The sequence below is a fragment of the Protopterus annectens genome, chromosome 2.part0 (assembly GCF_019279795.1).
Source record: "Protopterus annectens isolate FY-2018-M chromosome 2.part0, PAN1.0, whole genome shotgun sequence".
Classification (NCBI taxonomy): domain Eukaryota; kingdom Metazoa; phylum Chordata; order Ceratodontiformes; family Protopteridae; genus Protopterus; species Protopterus annectens.
Genome location: NC_056728.1, coordinates 17,691,601 through 17,710,377, shown reverse-complemented (window position 1 = coordinate 17,710,377; position 18,777 = coordinate 17,691,601). Strand labels below are relative to the sequence as shown.

Genomic DNA, 18,777 nt, shown 5'->3' with positions numbered 1-18,777 from the left:
ATGCCACAGTATAAAGACAAAATGATCAATTTTAACAATTGGTTAAAGTATTGGTGTCATTCAAAGGGGATCCAGTGTCTGTCAGCCTGGGATGACATGCTCGACAAGCCACGTTGCTTCACTAGGGATGGCTTGCACCTGTCACCCCTGGGCTTTCGAATACTGGCTAAGGCTCTTGCCACCCCCATAGTGCCTTTTTTAGGCAAAGCTCAAAAGACAAACTCACCTCCATAGACAACACAAAGCAAAAGAAACTAAGGGTAATGCTGCTCAACGCCAGAAGTCTAAACCTCAAGATGCATGCACTCGAGGCTCTCCTCAGTATGGAGAATATTGATATCTGTGCAGTAACAGAAACCTGGTTCAAGGCTCCCGAGAGCACCCCAGCACTACCAGGTTATACCTCATACCATGCTTTTCAGCCCCAAAACTTGGACTGAACCACAAAAGGAGGGGGAGTATCCATTTTTATCAAAGATACCCACACCTCCAGGTTAGTGGCACTGCATGAAGCATCGGAGACCATCCATGTGCAACTAACAGTGGGCAAAACTGCCTTTCAGTTTGTAGCCTGCTACAGACCACCCTCCCAAACTCAGGAACCCCACTCGGCTTTCCTGAGAACACTGGAGAATATGAAGGTCTCTCCAAGCACCATTATATTGGGTGACTTCAACTACCCAAACATAGACTGGGAGCACTACTCAAGCCCCAACACCCTTGTCCAACGGTTCCTAGAATTTATAAACTCAAATGCTATGGAACAACTGGTCACCACTCCCACAAGAGGGGAAAACATATTGGACCTGATCATCACTAACATGGGGACTCTATGTTCCATACCAGAGGTATACCCCTCATTGGTAAGATCTGACCATAAATTAATCTCACTGGACATCCATATCCCGTCCCCACCCCCATCCAAGGAAACCATGGTGAAGAACTTCTCAAAAGCAAACTTCACACTTCTCAAAACCGAGGTGGAATCCTTCAAAGCCCCCGGGCCAGTGGAAAATACGGTCCAAACCACAGAATTCTTTACAAATGCTTTCTATGGACACCTACAGGAATGCATGGATCATGCTATCCCAAATAAAACCAAGACTCATTCCTCCAAAGGCAGGAGACCTCCTAAAATCATCTAAGGCCAGCTTCGAAAGAAAAATTGCACAAGATGCTAAAGATAATCACAAGGCCTTCTTTAGTTATGTCAGGAACCTGGGTGGCAACTCCCAGATATGCTCTGAGTTAGTTCAAAATGACAAAAAATACACTGAACCCACAGACATTGCCAACATCCTGGCAGGCAGGTTCAGTGCAAACTCCCCCCCCCCAAAAGAGCAAATGTCTATCCCAACAGAGTGTAGCCTCCCTGACATCACAGATGTACAGGTGAGAGCTGCCCTCTCCAAAGCAAAAAACACAGCATCAATGGGACCGGACGGTGTCCCGTGCTGCATCTTACATGAACTCCAAGAAGAACTGAACCCTCACATAAAGTCACTGCTCAATCTCAGCCTTACCAAGGAATGGCGTACAGCAACAGTGGTCCCACTCCACAAAGGTGGTGCCACAACGGACCCCGGAAACTATCGCCCTATAAGCCTGACTATCCTGGTCTGCAAAGCTATGGAGCGTATCATCATGAAACTCATAAACAAAGACATTGGGAACCTCCAAACACTGGATCCTACCCAATTCGGCTTTGTTAAGGGCAGATTTTGCCTCTTGAACCTGGTCAACTTCTTTGAAACAGTCACCAAGGCCATAGATGAAGGGAAGGTAGTCCACACAGTCTACCTGGATCTCGCAAAAGCCTTTGACACAATACCCCACTCAGGCATCATAAATAAGCTCACCAGCTTAAATATCAACCCCTATGTCACAAGATGGGTTGCAAACTGGCTCAGGGATAGAACCCCCATGGTCAGAATTGCAGGTGCCATGTCAGACTCTAAACCAGTTACAAGCGGCCTCCCACAAGGCTCAGTCCTGGGACCTCTCTTGTTCGGTATATATTTCTCTGAGGTACAGGTTAACATGGGAGGACTATGGCTGACCAAGTTCGCAGATGACTGCAAACTGGGTGCCATAATCGACTCGCCGACTGACACAAGCATCCTCCAAAAGGGTCTCACAGAGACGGATAACTGGTGCCAGAGCCATGGCCTAAAGCTAAATGCCAAAAAGTGCTTAATCATCCCCTTTGGGAAAAACAAAGTGCCCACAAATTATCACATAGGTGGTAATCCATTAAGTACGGAAGAAGTAATTAGGGATTTGGGGACCCAAGTAGATAGCAATCTCTCCTTTGACAATCATGTTGCCAAAGTGGTTAGAAAGACCTTCTATATAGCCCACCTTATCACGAAAGGGTTCACATCTAGATCAAGAGAGGTCATTGTGCCCCTCTACTCATCACTCATCAGGCCCATAATTGAATACAATGCCCCATTTGGGATGTACCTTACCCGACACCTGCAGCAACTGGAAAGACCCCAAAAGTACCTCACCAAGAGGATCAAGGGACTCAAACAGATGCCCTACGCAGTTAGGCTAAAGAAACTCCAGCTGTACTCAGTTGCTTACCGCCTACGTAGAGGCGATCTGTGCCTGACGTATAAAGCCATGTCCAACCCAGAATTAATGGACATGCTCCATCTCAGGAAATCCAAATCCCTTAGAGCTACACACTCCAGGGACTTAAACCTCAGCACAGAAATAAATAGGACATGCTGGAGGGACAGATTCATATCCCAGAGGCTCCCCTCACTCTGGAACAAAATCCCAATCCATGTTAGGCAGAGTCCCTCAATGACCCTCTTCAAGAGAAATCTTGACGAGTGGATGGGAGATCGTAGGTTTACCCCTGGGATCTCTTCTGTGACCTACTATACAGAGGCACAGTCAACTAATCTAAAAGGGTGGCGAAAGCCAAACACACTCTGGCTAGGCTTATAAATGCCCTAGGGCAGATAGCCTAGTATCAACCTATGAACCTATGTGTGATGTGTGTGTGTGTGTGTGTGTGTGTGTGTGTGTGTGTGTGTGTGTGTGTGTGTGTGTGTGTGTGTGTGTGTGTGTGGGACTGTAGAATGTCTGCGTGTGAGATTGCTTTTGTTTGATGTTTGTGCGATCTTGTAGTTAGTATATATAAGTAGGGGAGGTGTGGGGGGTATAGAGGGGCTCGCCCCCTACTTATTTGTGATGTATGTTTGTGGATGTGTGCTGTTTTGTTTGTTTATTTTGTGGTGTGGGTGGTTTGGTATATGTGTGGTCTGGTGTGTGCTGTGTGTTCAGTGTTTTTAATTTCGTGTTTTTTGGGCTTCGCAGTTTGGAGCTTTCGGTGTTGTGTGGATTCGATTTCATGGTCTCGAAAAACTGAAATTCGAGATTTCAGTCTTTCGAGATTATGAAGTGAATCTATATATATATATATATATATATATATATATATATATATATATGTGTGTGTGTGTGTCTGTCTCTGATGTAATCATGCTTTTTTTTCTTCTTTTAATCGCATTTGTATAATTTATTGTAAGTTCCTTTACTACTTTTGTGTTTCCAAGATCATATGCATACAATTTGTATTATGTCTTATGGAGTTTTTCTTCTGAAACTTAGATAAAAGCCCAGCTGGACTTTCCTGGAAATTAAATTCAAATAAAATAAAAATAAATAAATTTGGCAGATTGTTCCGATTTTGAACATGAAGTCTGCATGCACTCTGCTGCTCTGATTTCATGTGACAGCTCCAATTTCTATAACAGAGCCAATGAAACAGAGGCTTGCTGTAGTTGGTCACAGTCGATAGAGAAAATAGTAGTGGACAAGCCTGAAGTGTAGCACCTATATGGTCTTTTAAAAAAAATCTGATGTTGAGTAGTGCTGAAGACATTGAAGGGTTAAATGTGAATCTGTTTGTGGAGGGTAAGTAACTAATATATTGTGGGTGTGTTTGTATGTGTTTGCTTGCATGCTTGAGCAGAAGGGCTTAGCTCTATCTTACAAATGTCCTGATTTTGCATAACATTCTTGATTTTATTCTGTGACTCATTTTCTTTAAAAGGTAAATCACAGAGGATTAAAGCCAGTCATTAGAGTTTCATATTAATGATCTCCAGAAAAATGCATGATGCAAAACCTAGCCCGCTCCATCAACATTTATGTGAGTTAGAGCTCTCTGGTGGTCAGAGACAAGGAGTACATCTGCTCTTAATGAACTACCACCTGTAGTAAAGCATGCACTGTTTGATTCCTTCCCTGTTCATTCATGTACTGCGTGACTTTGAGGAAGTCATCTAAGTGCTTTTGGGTATTTTGTTTTTTGATTCTCTAGTTATTTTTGGCTTCATGCATAACTGAGTAAAGAAGCTGAGAGGTAGTTTGGTCTGCTTCTGGTGAAATTGTTTTTCTCTTAAACTTAAATAATGACAGGCATGCATGTTTCAGAATTTATATCCTTCAGAAAAGTGCTTGCTAATGCAAAGTTTGTTGTTTTAACAGATTTTTAAATACATATGAGAAGTATTTAAAATTTGTCCTTGATTTTGGCTCTTTGTGTCTGATTTCCCTTTTTTTTTTTTCTACTTGAGTTAAGAAAGTTGGAAGGACAGAGGGGGATTGCAGTTGGTTGCAATGAATGGTTTTGACAGCAACTAGTAGAGATACATTTCTGGAACATTATTTATGTATTTATTTGTTTATGTGATCTCAAGTTAAGGCCTGATGTATGTATGCACAGTCATAGAAGAGGCTGTAATTGATGGTTACACCTGTGTGCGTGTTTGCTTGTTTATGCAGAGTGCATATCTCTCAACTGCCCCCAAATTTGACTTCTATTTCTGGTCTGTTCTTTGTAAAATGTTGTGTTTTTGTGGCAAACTGCTGTGGCTTGCATTCACTGAATAATGACAGATGTGAGTTTCAGATGTCATGTCCTTCAGAAAATGTTCGATAATGCAAAATCTTTTACACTAGCAGCTTTCCAAGTGCTTCTTTATAATTGATTCTAAGATCTTGGGAGAGTATTGAGGCAGATACAGTGGGCTGTACTGTGTGGTCCTGACAGCAGCAAGCTGAAACACATTTCTAGGTCTTATTTATGTATTTACTCCATTTGATCACAAGGAAACATTTGAAGTGTACACCGTCATACATGTGGTTGTAACTGATTGTTGTGTGTGTGATGTTACACATTGCCAAGCTTTTATAATGTTGTATTGAGCAGGAAGGACATGGGGCTGTTGAAAACTGCAATGTATTTTGTGCAAAAAATGTAAAGTATCTACAGCAGCATTTTGGTCAGGTGGCAACACAGTTTTGGAATGTTACTCTAACTGGATCTGTGTATTGTATGGAAGTAAAATGAGCAAAATCATTTTTTGGTGTGGAAGCAAAGAATTGCATTTTAAATGGTCCAGATGGGCAAGACATTTTAGGCTATGTGGCTTGGTTAGAAATGATTGGAGTTCTGGTTCATTTCCAGGCTGAAAAGTCTTCTGTATTTTTTTATGTAGATGTAGCATAAATGTGTATTTAATGAAGTTTCTACAACCATGTCTTGAACTAATAACAATATTTAGACTTTATAGGAATTCAGCTAACTTTCTTTCTATAGAGTAAGGGTATATTTTGCTGGTACAGCTATATAAATTTGCATGTGTTAGCTTGACAATGGCCCTAATTTTTTTGGTTGTACTACCACTTGGGAAAATGTATATATTTGTATCTTCAACCCCCGGGCTGTAAATTTATGCATTTGCAGATTTCTGAGTGCTATGATTTTGGATCCTCTGCACTGATGTGCTATGATTTTGGACCTGCTGCATCAATTTTTGATAGCACCCTGATAAGCCTTCAGAGTGGTTGAGAGGTATTGTCACAGGCACTGCAATAACCATCCTCAAGGGAGTTAACACTCAGTCCACCTTAGAAGTAGCTATCTGTACATCTGTACACAACTTTTCCAAGCACTACAAACTGGATATCACCACAAGAGTAATAGCTAAACTCTCTATAGACATTTTATAAGGAGTTTTTCAACTTGGTCATTCCATTCTGGTTACCACTCTTTCAAACTGAAGCTCTGGAAGTCACCCCAGTAGTTAGGACTACTGCAGATGTGATCTGTACAGTACACTACAATTTTACAGGAGCTCACCATAATAGTAGATTCTAAAGTAGATCATTATTGCGGTACAGTGTCCCTCCCACCATTCCCTTCTCTCTCAGGATTCCTTACCAAAAGTCATCAGCTGGGTGGGGTACCCTATCTGTGGTTCTGCTTTCCCTTTGCCCCCTTCCAGGGCCTTAAGCTTCTTCAGGTCTGAGTATGACTTGTGGAACCCTATTACTCTTTGCCTTCTCTTTCCTCCATGTAAGAGGGAATTTCCTTTTAATCCCTCTGGCCATAGTTATATGTCTAGCTTTCAGGCTTATGCTTAGGCTGAGTGGCAAGAGGTCGCAGTAGTCAGGACTACCTCAGTAATAATCTTCTTAAACATAGTCTGTTATGAAGTTCCTATACAGTTGGACTGTGTGGAAGGTAAAGCTAAAATGCATGCTTAAAATGCCAGTAAGAAGTCACAGATTTGTTAGACTTCTGTTTGGTATCTTATAACACTAGAAGTATGTCAAGAACTGTTGCATAAGTAATTGAATACTTAGTGTTTGGTGTTGTGGTCATAACTGATTGTTTGATAGTGAGAGAGCAAGCAGAAAAACATAACAGACTAATGCATCTAATGAATAGACTGAGACAATATATTTTTAAATCTGGAGAAATGTAAACTAAGGCTGACAAGTTTGAAACATACGGATCATACTCCACTATTCTATTACACTAACTTAATGGTATGAGGAGGCAATAAACCTATCTCTTCTGCCTTTCTGATTGTATCTAACTTCAGAGGGCATGAAGCCAGACTTGAAGAAAGTCATAGCAGTACTGCAGATGCTGAAGTCAGGAGACAGATGGGCAGACCGATATTAATGAAATGTCTGTGAATGATGCAGTATCTATCAGAACTGACATTTGTATAGCATACATATTGAATTTTTCATCTGTTAGAATTTAATAGCAAGAAAAATAAAATGCTCATTAGACTGAGGCTGTTAGGTTGAAGCTGGTCCAATACCCTTGTACATAAAATCACATCATACGTGCAGTTTATAACTGAATACCCAAATATGTTGTCCCCAAAATTTTAATTTTAATAGAAAATGTTAAACTGTTATAATATGCTCACCTTCTGTACAATGTGTTTATGTAAGTTTGACTTCTCTTCATTGTGCAAAGTGCATTATCTAGCAGAAATGCATACTTGCATTGAGATGAATCAAATTACAACTTGTGTATATTCTCTAGAAAAATTACAATTTGCTGTTGCCTAAAAGATGCTACCACCAACAATCCTTCAGCTGACCACAGTATTGCAGCCTAGACTATTTAAAATGACAATTTCCTGTAACTTAAAAGATGCCAGCACCAAAAATCCTTCAACTGACTACAGTGTTGTGCCCTAGGTGCTTTAACTGTTGAGTTTGCATATACATCCTTAAGGAAGAAACATCATTCTTAGGGGTAGTTTGTGCATGAGGGTCCAAATACAATTCCTTGTGAGTTTTACTGATATATCTTTAAGGAAGATTGAAATGTGACCTTTCAAGCATGGGTAGTAAATGCAAGTTGTATAGACCTTTCACAGTGGCAGTATGCCAAGCTGCATTTTACTTGGCTTGCTTTAAAGGTGGATATATGACTTATGCTTAAGGTGTGGAATACAGTACTTGTTTACAATGTAAGTTGACACTTTGTGCGTTATAAGTCACAACACTTGTGGCTTTTGTTACAAGTTAAGCATGTATTCTGCTGTAAAGAAAGTTTTGTTTTCTCTTTTTGAAATAAGGCGTAGACAGTACTGAAAAAAACTATGTTTCTCTGGTTTCATTAACTGTTGAAGAGAGCAGAGTGAGGAAGAAAATTTGGACTGGCCTATAAATTCAGCCTCAACAAACATAAGTTCATTTGTTGATTATTCAGTGATTTTTTTTTTCTTTTTATTAAAATAAGTTTGCTGATATTTCATTTTATTACTTATTAGAAATATAGTGAATGTATTACCATTTAAATTGTCAGTGTGCTATACAGCTGCTTACTACTGGGGATAATTTGTGTTCATTATCTGGGATAGTAGTTGATTTAACAAATAGTTTAGTAGACTATAGACATTATCATTGAAATATAGCTAGTGTGCAACAGTTGAAAATAAATTTTAGACATTTTATTACAGGGCTATTTAGAACTTTATTCAACTACTGAGTCATACACATTAAGGACTAGCTGGGTTTTTTTCAGTTTATTTTTGTGAGCTGAGCTTTCATTTTAGTTTTGTACATTGGTTTTCAATTATTTTTGTTTCCAGTTCATATTGTGGTTCACAGTATACTGATTTTAGGTTGACGTACTCTGAGCTCATTTATTCAGAGCTTCCCTGTGCCTGGCTTGGACTTCTGTGACTATAAGCATTGCCATCAGTGGACCTACAAGGCTGATATAAGTATTTTTTGCACTTGCTGTAACTATCCCAGTGCTATTTAACAGTTCTGTGCTATATTTATTGATTTGTTTGAATTTATCACAGTTTTTCAACTTGTACTTGTTAAAGATACTCCATCTGTTTGTTACTATACTGCTCTTAGGTTGTTTTAACAATATCACAATATTTTCTAACCTCCTCTGATACTGCAAAAGCTGTTCTGAGTTTACCAAAGTTCTCCTCAGTTTGCCAAACTATGTGTAAGTTTTGCAAAGGTTTTCTGTATTTGTAGATGTTTTCCTACATTTGGTCACATTTTTCTGTATTTGACAACATTTCTCATGGTTTTTCAAACTTATTTTTCCAAGGATTCCTGATACTGCAGTAGTACTGCCTTTTGTTGTAAAATATTTGTTACTGCACTTGAGTTCAAAAGCAGTTTGTTTTACAAGATGGTTTTATTCTGCATTCTAGTAGGAGTAGAGGACTGATTCAACCCATCCAAGCTGGGAACTGCTGGTGGAAGGCTTATTTTCTGTTTAAATGATTGGCCTGAGCACTTGTTTATGTAAAAGTCTTTCAAATGTGGATACCCATGCCTTGTATATATGCAAACCTCTCCAGTTTAAAATCATATATAGAAAACACACTCCATAGTGGTCCACTGTTTACAGCTGCTCACACAGCTGCTGGTTTGCACAGAGGGTAGCACCACAGCAGGTCATCCTATAGTATACTACTGAGTACTCTCACTGAGACCTCTAAGTGACTCTCCCCTACTCCTTCCCACCTACTAAGGATCTGGTGTAATGGATAGACACTTCCCTGTCATCTCTGTTTCTGGCCTGGTGGATATGGGCATCCTGAGGCAGTGTAGTAACTGCCTCATATTCACTGACAACCACTTAATTTTAGAACAGACAAAAACAGTATATGAGAGATGGAGATACACAATGTAATTGGTGGCAAAGCTCTCACATGCACTCATGAAAAATGCAAACCAGACTGTCAGCATTACATCCAAAGCACTCACTACCAACACTAAGGAGCAAACACATAAACCTACATATGTGGAGGCATTCACTTGTAATTTATCCAAACCTCCAAGACCTCCTGAAAGCATTTCTCAGTGGCCCTGTGCACACTCAAAAAGACATTACCTCATACAACACATAACTCTGAAAATCATAGCAGCCTTGCTTCCAGGCCCATAAGGCAACACACCACACAGCCAAACATTCTAGTTATTGGGGATTCCATTGTAAGACATACTGATGTTCCCCTTACCAGGCTAAACAAGGAGAAGATCACAGTGAGCTGTCTGTCTGGAGCCAGAATCTGCCAGATCATGCACTTAGGTCTTTAAACCACAGTACCAGTATGACACTATCATAGTTCGTGTGAGTGTAAATCACCTAATACATACCTATCTGGACTGTATGAAAAGAGACATGATACAGCTCTCTATATATGTGTTCCAGGTAGGTATTAATCTTGCTTTGAGTAGCATCACACCTTTACCAGTGAAGATGCCACAGTACTAGCAAAATATGATTGACTTTAACAGTTGGCTTTTAGTTTCTGGTGTCAGAACAAGGGGATCCTATATCTGTCAATCTGGAGAGACATGACCGACAAACCACTATGCTTTGCCAGAGATGGTTTGCACTTGTCACTACTTGGCTTCCGTATACTGGCAAAAATGTTATCTATCCCCATAATATGCATTTTTAGGGCATGCAAGTTTGTTAAACCGTCCAGTATAACAAAGGAGGAAGGTTCATTGTGCACTTTCCTTTAGGTAGATTAGTTTAAAAGTGTTTAATTTCATCTGCATTTAAGCCTACCATTTGTGCGGGTTTGTGCTCAATTAACCAGAGCTGCTCTACATTTGGCGTCCTTTGCCAGAGGTCTACAGTGTTTCTGCTTTAAACCAAGGCATCTAAGGCAAAAATACAAGAAAATAAGTATAATTTGTGATTCTCCTGCACTTTTTGAACTGTATTTTGTCAAATTGCTGCATCATTTCTGTTTTTTTTTTATTTTTTACTTTTTTGACTGCTTCATTCTCTGTACTTGATTTGCATTGTTCTGATACCTAGATAGCATAGACTAGATTCAGACCTGCTGAATCTAACCTGTTATTGATACACTTGAGCACTAAACCAGGCATCTTACATTAATAAGGGCTCCCCTTCACCCTTGTGGCAGGGCAGAAGAGTGTGGATCCAGCCTTGTCTGAACTGGGGACTGCTGAAGGAAGGTTTATTGTGTGCTTCCCTCTTGGTAGATCAGCTTAAAAGTGTTTTAATTTCACCTGTATTTAATCCTCGTGTTTGCAACGCACCATGCAACAGGGGTTATTGGTGCCCTGTATAGATGCAAATGCCTTGAAACTCAATTTTCCCCCTAGATATCTGTCAGTGGAAAACTCCCAAGCTTTCCTACTGCACTATGGGCACACTGAGCAGTGTTGTCACACTTATCATCTATAACTTTCAATAGAACAAGCACCGTTGTGAGTCCTAGCACAAAAATTGCCCACTCCCTTCCCTAATAGTACATACTGTAAAAACCTGCTATAATGGATGGGCAGTTTCCCATCATTTCTTCAGCCAGCCTGATTGACATAGGCATCCTGGGGCAATGTCATAATTGTCTCATATATACTGACAACCACTTACTCCTAAAACAAACAAATATCTTATGCGAAAGATGTAATTACACTATGAAATTTGAATCAATTCTCTCACATAACAACAAACTGGACATCAAACAGGTTGTCAGCACACACACTTCTCCTCTCACACAAAATGAGGTCACGACACATAAACCTATATACACGGAGGTATAGAAGCCTACAAAAAGATCAGAGACCTCCCAAACATAAACCACTTGCACACACTGCTAAGCAAATAGAAATAACTATACCTAGTAACACATACACCAGTGTGTCAGCAAATAAACCCCTAAGACTAAATACCTCAAAACCTAATGCCTTTGTCATAGGCGACTGCATAGTGAGGTACACAGATGTCTCCCTCACCAGGCTGGACAAGGAGAAGGTCACGATCAGCTGCCTGTCAGGTTCCAGGATCCATCAAATCACACATGCACTCAAGTCACTCAACAACAAGTACCATTATCACTCTGTCATAGTCCATGTTGGGGTGAATGATTTGAGACATACCTCTCTGCACTATATGATAGTCCATGTTGGGGTGAATGATTTGAGACGTACCTCTCTGGACTATATGAAGAGAGACATGACTGAATTCTCAGATTGTGTTCCAGGCAGGTATTACCCCAGCACTACGCAGCATTCTACCTTAATCCAGGATGATGCCACAGTATAAACAAAAAATGGTCAACTTCAGAAATTGGCTTAGCTTGTGGTGTCACTCCAGGGGGATCCAGTATCTGTCAGCCTGGGAAGACCTGGTCAACAGGCCATGCTGCTTTGCCAGACATTGTTTGCACCTGTCTCCTCTAGGCTTTTGGATACTGGCAAAGGTGCTTACCTCTCCGATAGTGCCTTTTTAGATAATGTCAAAACAACAAAATTTCCAACATAACAAAGTCCACTTGAGACAAACTCAAGGTCCTACTGCTTAATGCTAGGAGTCTAAACATGAAACTGCACTCCTTGGAAGCACTTTTCACCTTGGAGGACACTTACATCTGTGCAGTCACTGAGACATTGTTCAAGACCATGGAGAGCACCCTGGCAGTGCAAGGCAATAATACCTTCCACATGTTCCGACCTTAAAATGAGCATGAAAGAACCAAAGGTGTGAAGTATAGCCATCTTCATTAAAGCCAAGTGCACCTCAAAACTAATTGGACATTACAACACTCTCAAACTACTCCATGTCCAATTAAATACAGCAAAATACCCTACCACATCATTGCTAGCTATAGGTCTGCCACCATGAACCAAGAAAAACACACCACCTACTTGGACTTACTGGAGTCACTCGCCATACAACCCAGCACCTTAGTCATGGGAAATTTCAACTATCCTTTCACTGACTGAGTGATATATATGAGCATGAACATGATCTCCCAGAGGCTCCTGGACTTTGTCAATAGAAATGCTCTGGAACAGATAGTTTGCACCCCCAGAAGGGGTTCAAATGTCCTAGGCATAGTACTCACCAACATGGCTGTCACTGCACTCCCCTGTTTGATGCCCTTCCTGATAAGGTCGGACCGTAATCTGTCAACATCACAGGTGCAAAAACTAAAACTTTTCCAAAAAAAAAAAAGCTACCGCCTACTAAGCTCCTTTCTGCATGTACCTAACCAGGCACTTAACACCAATTGGAGTAGCCCCAGAGGTTTCTCACTAACAAAATACAAAACATAAGACACATGTATTATAAGGACTGACTAAAGCCCCTATCCCTTTACTCCACCTCATATTGTTTATTGAGAGGTGACTTATGCCTGACCTACAATGCATTCCGTGATCCAGTCCTGATGAAAATGTTACATATTTGCTAGAAAAATTATGCAAGGGTTACATGTTCCATGGACCTGAATCTTATTTGTGACTCTAAAAGAACTTGCTGGAGAGACAAATTTGTATCCGAAAGGCTACCTTGTCTACGGAATAAACCTCCCATCTTTGTAATGCAAAGCCCGTCTCTCACTCTCTTCAAAATGAATTTTGATAAATGAGTTGGGAACGGTAAATTCACTCCCAAGGTACTGCCCTTGTCCCATGTGGACAGAGGCAATCTGTAAAATGAGTCAGGGCTGCAACATCCACAGACCCACTACCCTGGTACTACCCCATCCCATGTCCGTAGAGTTAAGGTATAATATTGTCATATTCTGGGTATTATTGGCTAGCCTTATAAAGGTTTTTGCAACTTTAGCCTACTAATCACCTATGAATCTTTATACAGTACTATAATAGAAAAGGTTACAGCTGTGAATCTAGTTTGAGGAGGAAGTCGGGTGTTATTTTTATTCATAAGTCACCAGTCCAAGATCCTTTATTTGCAGACAAGACCTGCTTCAACAGGTGTCTGCATCATTCAGACATCATAACTGAAAAGGAAAGTTGAAGCAATGCCATAAAGTTTAAAATGCAGAACATTCTGTTTTCTTCAGCATATTATACAAAATACTCTCTTTCAATGTTATTAAAACAATAGGTGCTTGGATGGAGAGAGAGTAGGTGATGCCATTTAGTGGTTCGGACTGCATTGACATATTTCTCTTTTTGTTTTTCATAATGTGTATGCAACAAGGATGGATATCAAACAAACTAGTGCTTTTAGTTCATGTAGGTATTGTTAATATACCTTGAAGAACTGATGGTGAAGTGGTGACAGGAACAGACATTAGTGATGAGTTATAGATATGGCACACTAAAATATAACAATCACAGTGCAGCAGCCGCCCAAATGTTTATTAAAAAACAAAATTTGGGATGCTGCACTGTTTATTTTTATTATTATTGCTGTTATTATTATTAGTGGGCTGCTTGTTAGTACAAATCAAAAGTTTAGTTGGTACAGATAGAAACTTGCAGACTGGGTAATCCAAGTGGTCATAATCTGTGAAATAATCCATGATTCGGTGAACTGAGCTATTTTCCCTACCACAGAGGTAACCTTCAGCTTTTAGTACAAATCGAAAATGTATATGTGAAGGAAGAGCAAACTGCCAAAATGACATCTCCTGTTTAAAGAGGGAAAAGATAATGCTTGTCTGAATGCTGGCTTGCAGTCATATATTTAGCAGCTCAATTCATTTTGCTTTCTGGATAACGAGGATGTGCACAATATTTACTGATTCTATTGTTTGATGTATAAGTAGGTGGTTTGGGCACCTTATTTATTTATTTACTGGGAAATTCCGACTGGACGCATGTCCTTCTTCAGCAGATGCCCGGGGAGAAAAGCTCCACATCACGTACATGATAAATAGAGATACAAAGTTGCAGCAATAGTAAACAACATTGGGTTTCATTTTCAAGTAACCTGCTTAATCCGTTTCAAGGTTGTCAGGGAGATGGAACCTGTCACAGCACTCAGTGAGAGCAAACAGTGAAAATATTCCTAAATGGGGTGCCAAATTATTTGAATATGTACCAAATACCAAAGGGCTCTGGGTGACTAAGTTTGCAGATGACTGTAAGCTAGGAGCAGCCAGTGAATCCATTAATGACTTAGCCATCCTGCAGGAAGGTTTGTTCCAAAGAAATAACTAGTGCCAAAATCATGGACTGGAGCAAAATGCCAAAATATGCATTAATGTATCCTTTGGGAAGTCATCTATCCCAGGGAACTACCACATTAACAATACACCCCTAAGAGTTCACCCATTTGTTTGGAATTTGGGAACTTATATGGACAGTGACCTAACTTTTCACCAGCATGTGTCCATTGTTGTAAGAAAGCCTTTCTATATTGCACAGCTTATAAACAAAGGGGCTGTGTCTAGCCCTAAGGATGCCATTGGCCACCTTTACTTTGCCGTTGTAGGCCAGTCATTGAATATAATGCCCACTATCTGTCCAGATACGTGGAACAACTGGAATGCCCACAGAGATACCTTACTAAAAGTATACAGGACCTAAATAACATGTCCTACATGGACCACCTCAAAACATTGTCACTATATTCAGTATTATACAGACTGCAAAGAGGTGACCCGAGTCTTTCATACAAAGCATCTTCCAACCCAATACTGATGGATTTACTGCACATCAGTAAGTCAAAGGGCATCAGAAATAGTCAGTCTAGGGATCTAAACCTCTTCTGTGACCTCAACTGAATGGTTTCAAGGTGCTGGTGTATCACCATCCCTATAAAACAAAATTCATCCCTATTCTTATTCAAGTGTAACTTGCATTTATAGATGGGAAACAGAAAATTTACCCCAGGACTGCCCTCTGTACTACTAATGGACAGAAGCAGCTCCCGATTGTTTTATGCCATGCCTGGGTTCCCTCAAATTTTCTATGATATGATCCCAGCTATTCTCATAGGGGTACTATATAATTATTGACCATGGAGAGGGGGTAAGGCGAGTCTATAATCAAATGGGATAACTTAATTTGAGCACAAAAGGAGAAACTGGCTAGGCTTAACATAACCCGCAAGGGTAGCTACTCTTGTACTTATCTATGAACCTATGTACCTTCCCCACACACACAGTATGGGCAGTTTATAGAATTACCATGTCACTTATAGCATGCTGGTAGGATGTGGGAAGAAAGCAGAACACTTGAAGGAAAATACATGTGACAGGATGGATGTGCAAGCTCGACACAGAAGGCACTCCAGACAAGAACCAGACTGGACAACAAAGCAGTGTGAAACAGCAGTGCAAATCACTGCATCACTGTTCCATCCTCTTCAGGTGTCCGAAATTATTTAACTCTCAGACCTCTTATACCAAATGTATATGATATCCTTGTGCTTGAGTGGAGTGCACTTTTATTTTTCTTTCATTTAAGAAGTTACCTGAATACCGTTATTACCCGATATTTTGTGACTGTTTATTTGTTCTGATCTTGTATTGCTAGGTTAAAATGTTTACCATGTGTTATTATTTACTTATATTCAGTATATTTTGCTGATGTATGATAGTGAGCCTGTAACCAATGGCACTTTTCTCTCCTGTACTCCACTGAAAAAAGTCAGTAAGTCATAAATAACCATTTGTTCACACTTATAAGCTACCGCTTCTTAGGAAACTTCATTACTGAATTTAAAATGGATAAAATGTGCAGTGTACTTGACACGATTTTGCTGAGAAACTGTAATGGTAGCTTAGAGTATTATTTTTATATGAGTTCATTATTGTACTGTATTAAATGCTATCAGAAGGCCCGATTAAGTCTGGCACATGCACACTTAGTACATTGTGGACTGCACGTGTTACGTGTCTGTGAATAGCTTCAGACTTTGATGAACTCAGACAGGACTATTAACAAAATCTTCCTTGAAGTAGTGCTTCTGCAACTTGACAGACAGAACGTAATGATCTTTTTAGAACTAGTAGTCTGCGCTGAGGTCACTGACTTGCCATCTATGTGATCTGTACCTTTTTATTATGTGTTTCTTCAGGCTTCATGAAGAACCAGCTCACTGTTTAAAGAAATGAGCATGATCTCTCCAACGGATTATGACAGTATTGAAATTCAGCAGCAGTACAATGACATCAACAATCGCTGGGATCTGACTGATGATGACTGGGACAATGAAAACAGCTCAGCTCGCCTCTTTGAAAGATCCAGGATCAAGGCATTGGCAGGTAAGCACTGCTCTATAAAGTTAACCTGTCTGCTGTGAGGTATATGATGACTGGCTGAAGCTCAGCAGTTTTTTTCTGCAGCGTTCAGTAGATTTTTGCTAAGATCATGAAATACTGTCTGTGTCAGTGTCTGTCCCATTGCTGTTCTGTTTGGTAGTGTACTGATGTGAACAAGCTGTACTGTGTAGACCCCTGGAACTCGCATTTTGGAAGTACTTATATGATTGACATAAGTCCTGGGTTAATGCTAATGATCTAAGAAATAAACTTAGTAATCCCTAATTTCCAAATAGTCAAGTAGTACACACTGTCTGATGTCATCGCTCTCTTAATGTACAGTTGATGTGGAACACAGGCTATTTTAAACATTTTTGCTTATTCATGTTTAAGCCATTTTGACAAGTTTCCATTAAACTGTGCTTGCGTTATGTACTACAAGACCTAATTAACAGAAATGGTGTCTTTCCTTAAATGTGAATTGTGTTAGCCCTGTCATCAAGAGGTCTGTTATACTATAAGTCTTTCTATACACAGACTACCTCTCGTTGGTCCTGAATATCAGGTGTTTTCATAATTGATGAAAGCGTAGAATGGAGGCCTGAAGAAGTCATTTATTTTGGGATTTTTTTTCAGCACTAGTCAAAAATAACTGTTTTCCGATATAGCATGAGACAGCAATGTCCAACAATGTGAAATTATACAAACTTTACTAACACCTAAAGAGTAAGCTTTTATACATAAGTATTTTTCATATTTAAACAACTCATAAAATAATACATTTAACAAAACATCAATGTCTTTAATTGTCTAGATTTTAACTGGGGTTCTCAACCAATTTTATCAAAAAATTTAGCCTGCCATGAGTAATTTTGCAACTTAAATCATTGTCAAGTTGCCTGTCCTTAAAGAGGACTTCATAGTTTGTAAAACTTGAAAACATAAACTTCCTGCAATATTGTGTTATCTGCCTAGAGAACATTCCATACACAGCTATTTTCTAGCGTGTTATTGTTGATGTTTGTCTTTCGTATTTTCCCAGTTAGGGGTCGTCACAGCGGAACTCCGGTCTTCTAATGATTGGCAGTAGATTTTCACAAACGCCAAGATGCCAGCTTGACGTCCAACCTTCAACGAAGGCACGCCCATTTACGCATGTCTTTTGAACGCCCACCCAACCACGGGGAGGACATGCAGACTCTACACAGAAGGCACTCCCCGCATTCCAGCCGAGAATTGAACGGGAGAACCTCTTGCTGTGATGCAACAATGCTACCGCTGCACATACAGTTTAAAACTGTAAAAAAAGAATTCTTACAGTCTTACTTCATTAAAGGAAAGACATTGCACATAACTGGATAGACCCATGTTATATAACTGTAGTCTGCTTATTCTGAAAACCTATAGTTAGTACCATTCTCAGGATGCTTAAAGTAAATTGTGATCTTAATGGCTACCTTTATTCTGAACTATAGCATGGTTTACTTTTTTAATGTAAGGTGCATACTCATTTTCCACTACCTTCTCCCACTTCTCTCGTAAGTGCATGCACTTAATTTTGCAAATAACTTATGTCTAATTTTCTTAGTTAATTCATTTGAACTGTTACCGTAGCGTGAATGCCTTTTATTTGATCTGGACAATCTAATATACTAAGGTTTAATGCATGTTTTGCATTAAACATTATGCATGGATTGCCAACTGGCTTATTGACAGAACCCACACTGCAAAAGTTGCAGACTCCAAATCTGACCTCAAATCAGTGACAAGTGGAGTACCACAGGGTTCAGTCCTGGGACCTCTCCTGTTTGGTATCTACTTCTCTGAAGTACAGGCTAACACAGAAGGCCTCTGGCTAATGAAGTTCATAGATGACTGCAAACTAGTAGCCATAGTCAAGTCCCCAAATGATGTGGACATCCTACAGAAGGGCCTCGCTGAGACAGATGCCTGGTGTCAG

At 39.9% G+C, this 18,777-nt stretch overlaps 1 protein-coding gene across 1 annotated transcript in view; it reads left to right on the top strand.

Moving 5' to 3' along the window:
- Window positions 1-18,777, top strand: part of LOC122792927 (spectrin beta chain, non-erythrocytic 1-like) — a 1,986,067-nt gene that overhangs the window by 310,094 nt on the left and 1,657,196 nt on the right. Inside the window, exon 2 of the mRNA XM_044060498.1 lies at window positions 16,634-16,820. Within this exon, the coding sequence (XP_043916433.1) occupies window positions 16,667-16,820 (154 nt within the window). The 5' untranslated portion in view covers window positions 16,634-16,666. The remainder of the gene's footprint in view (window positions 1-16,633; window positions 16,821-18,777) is intronic.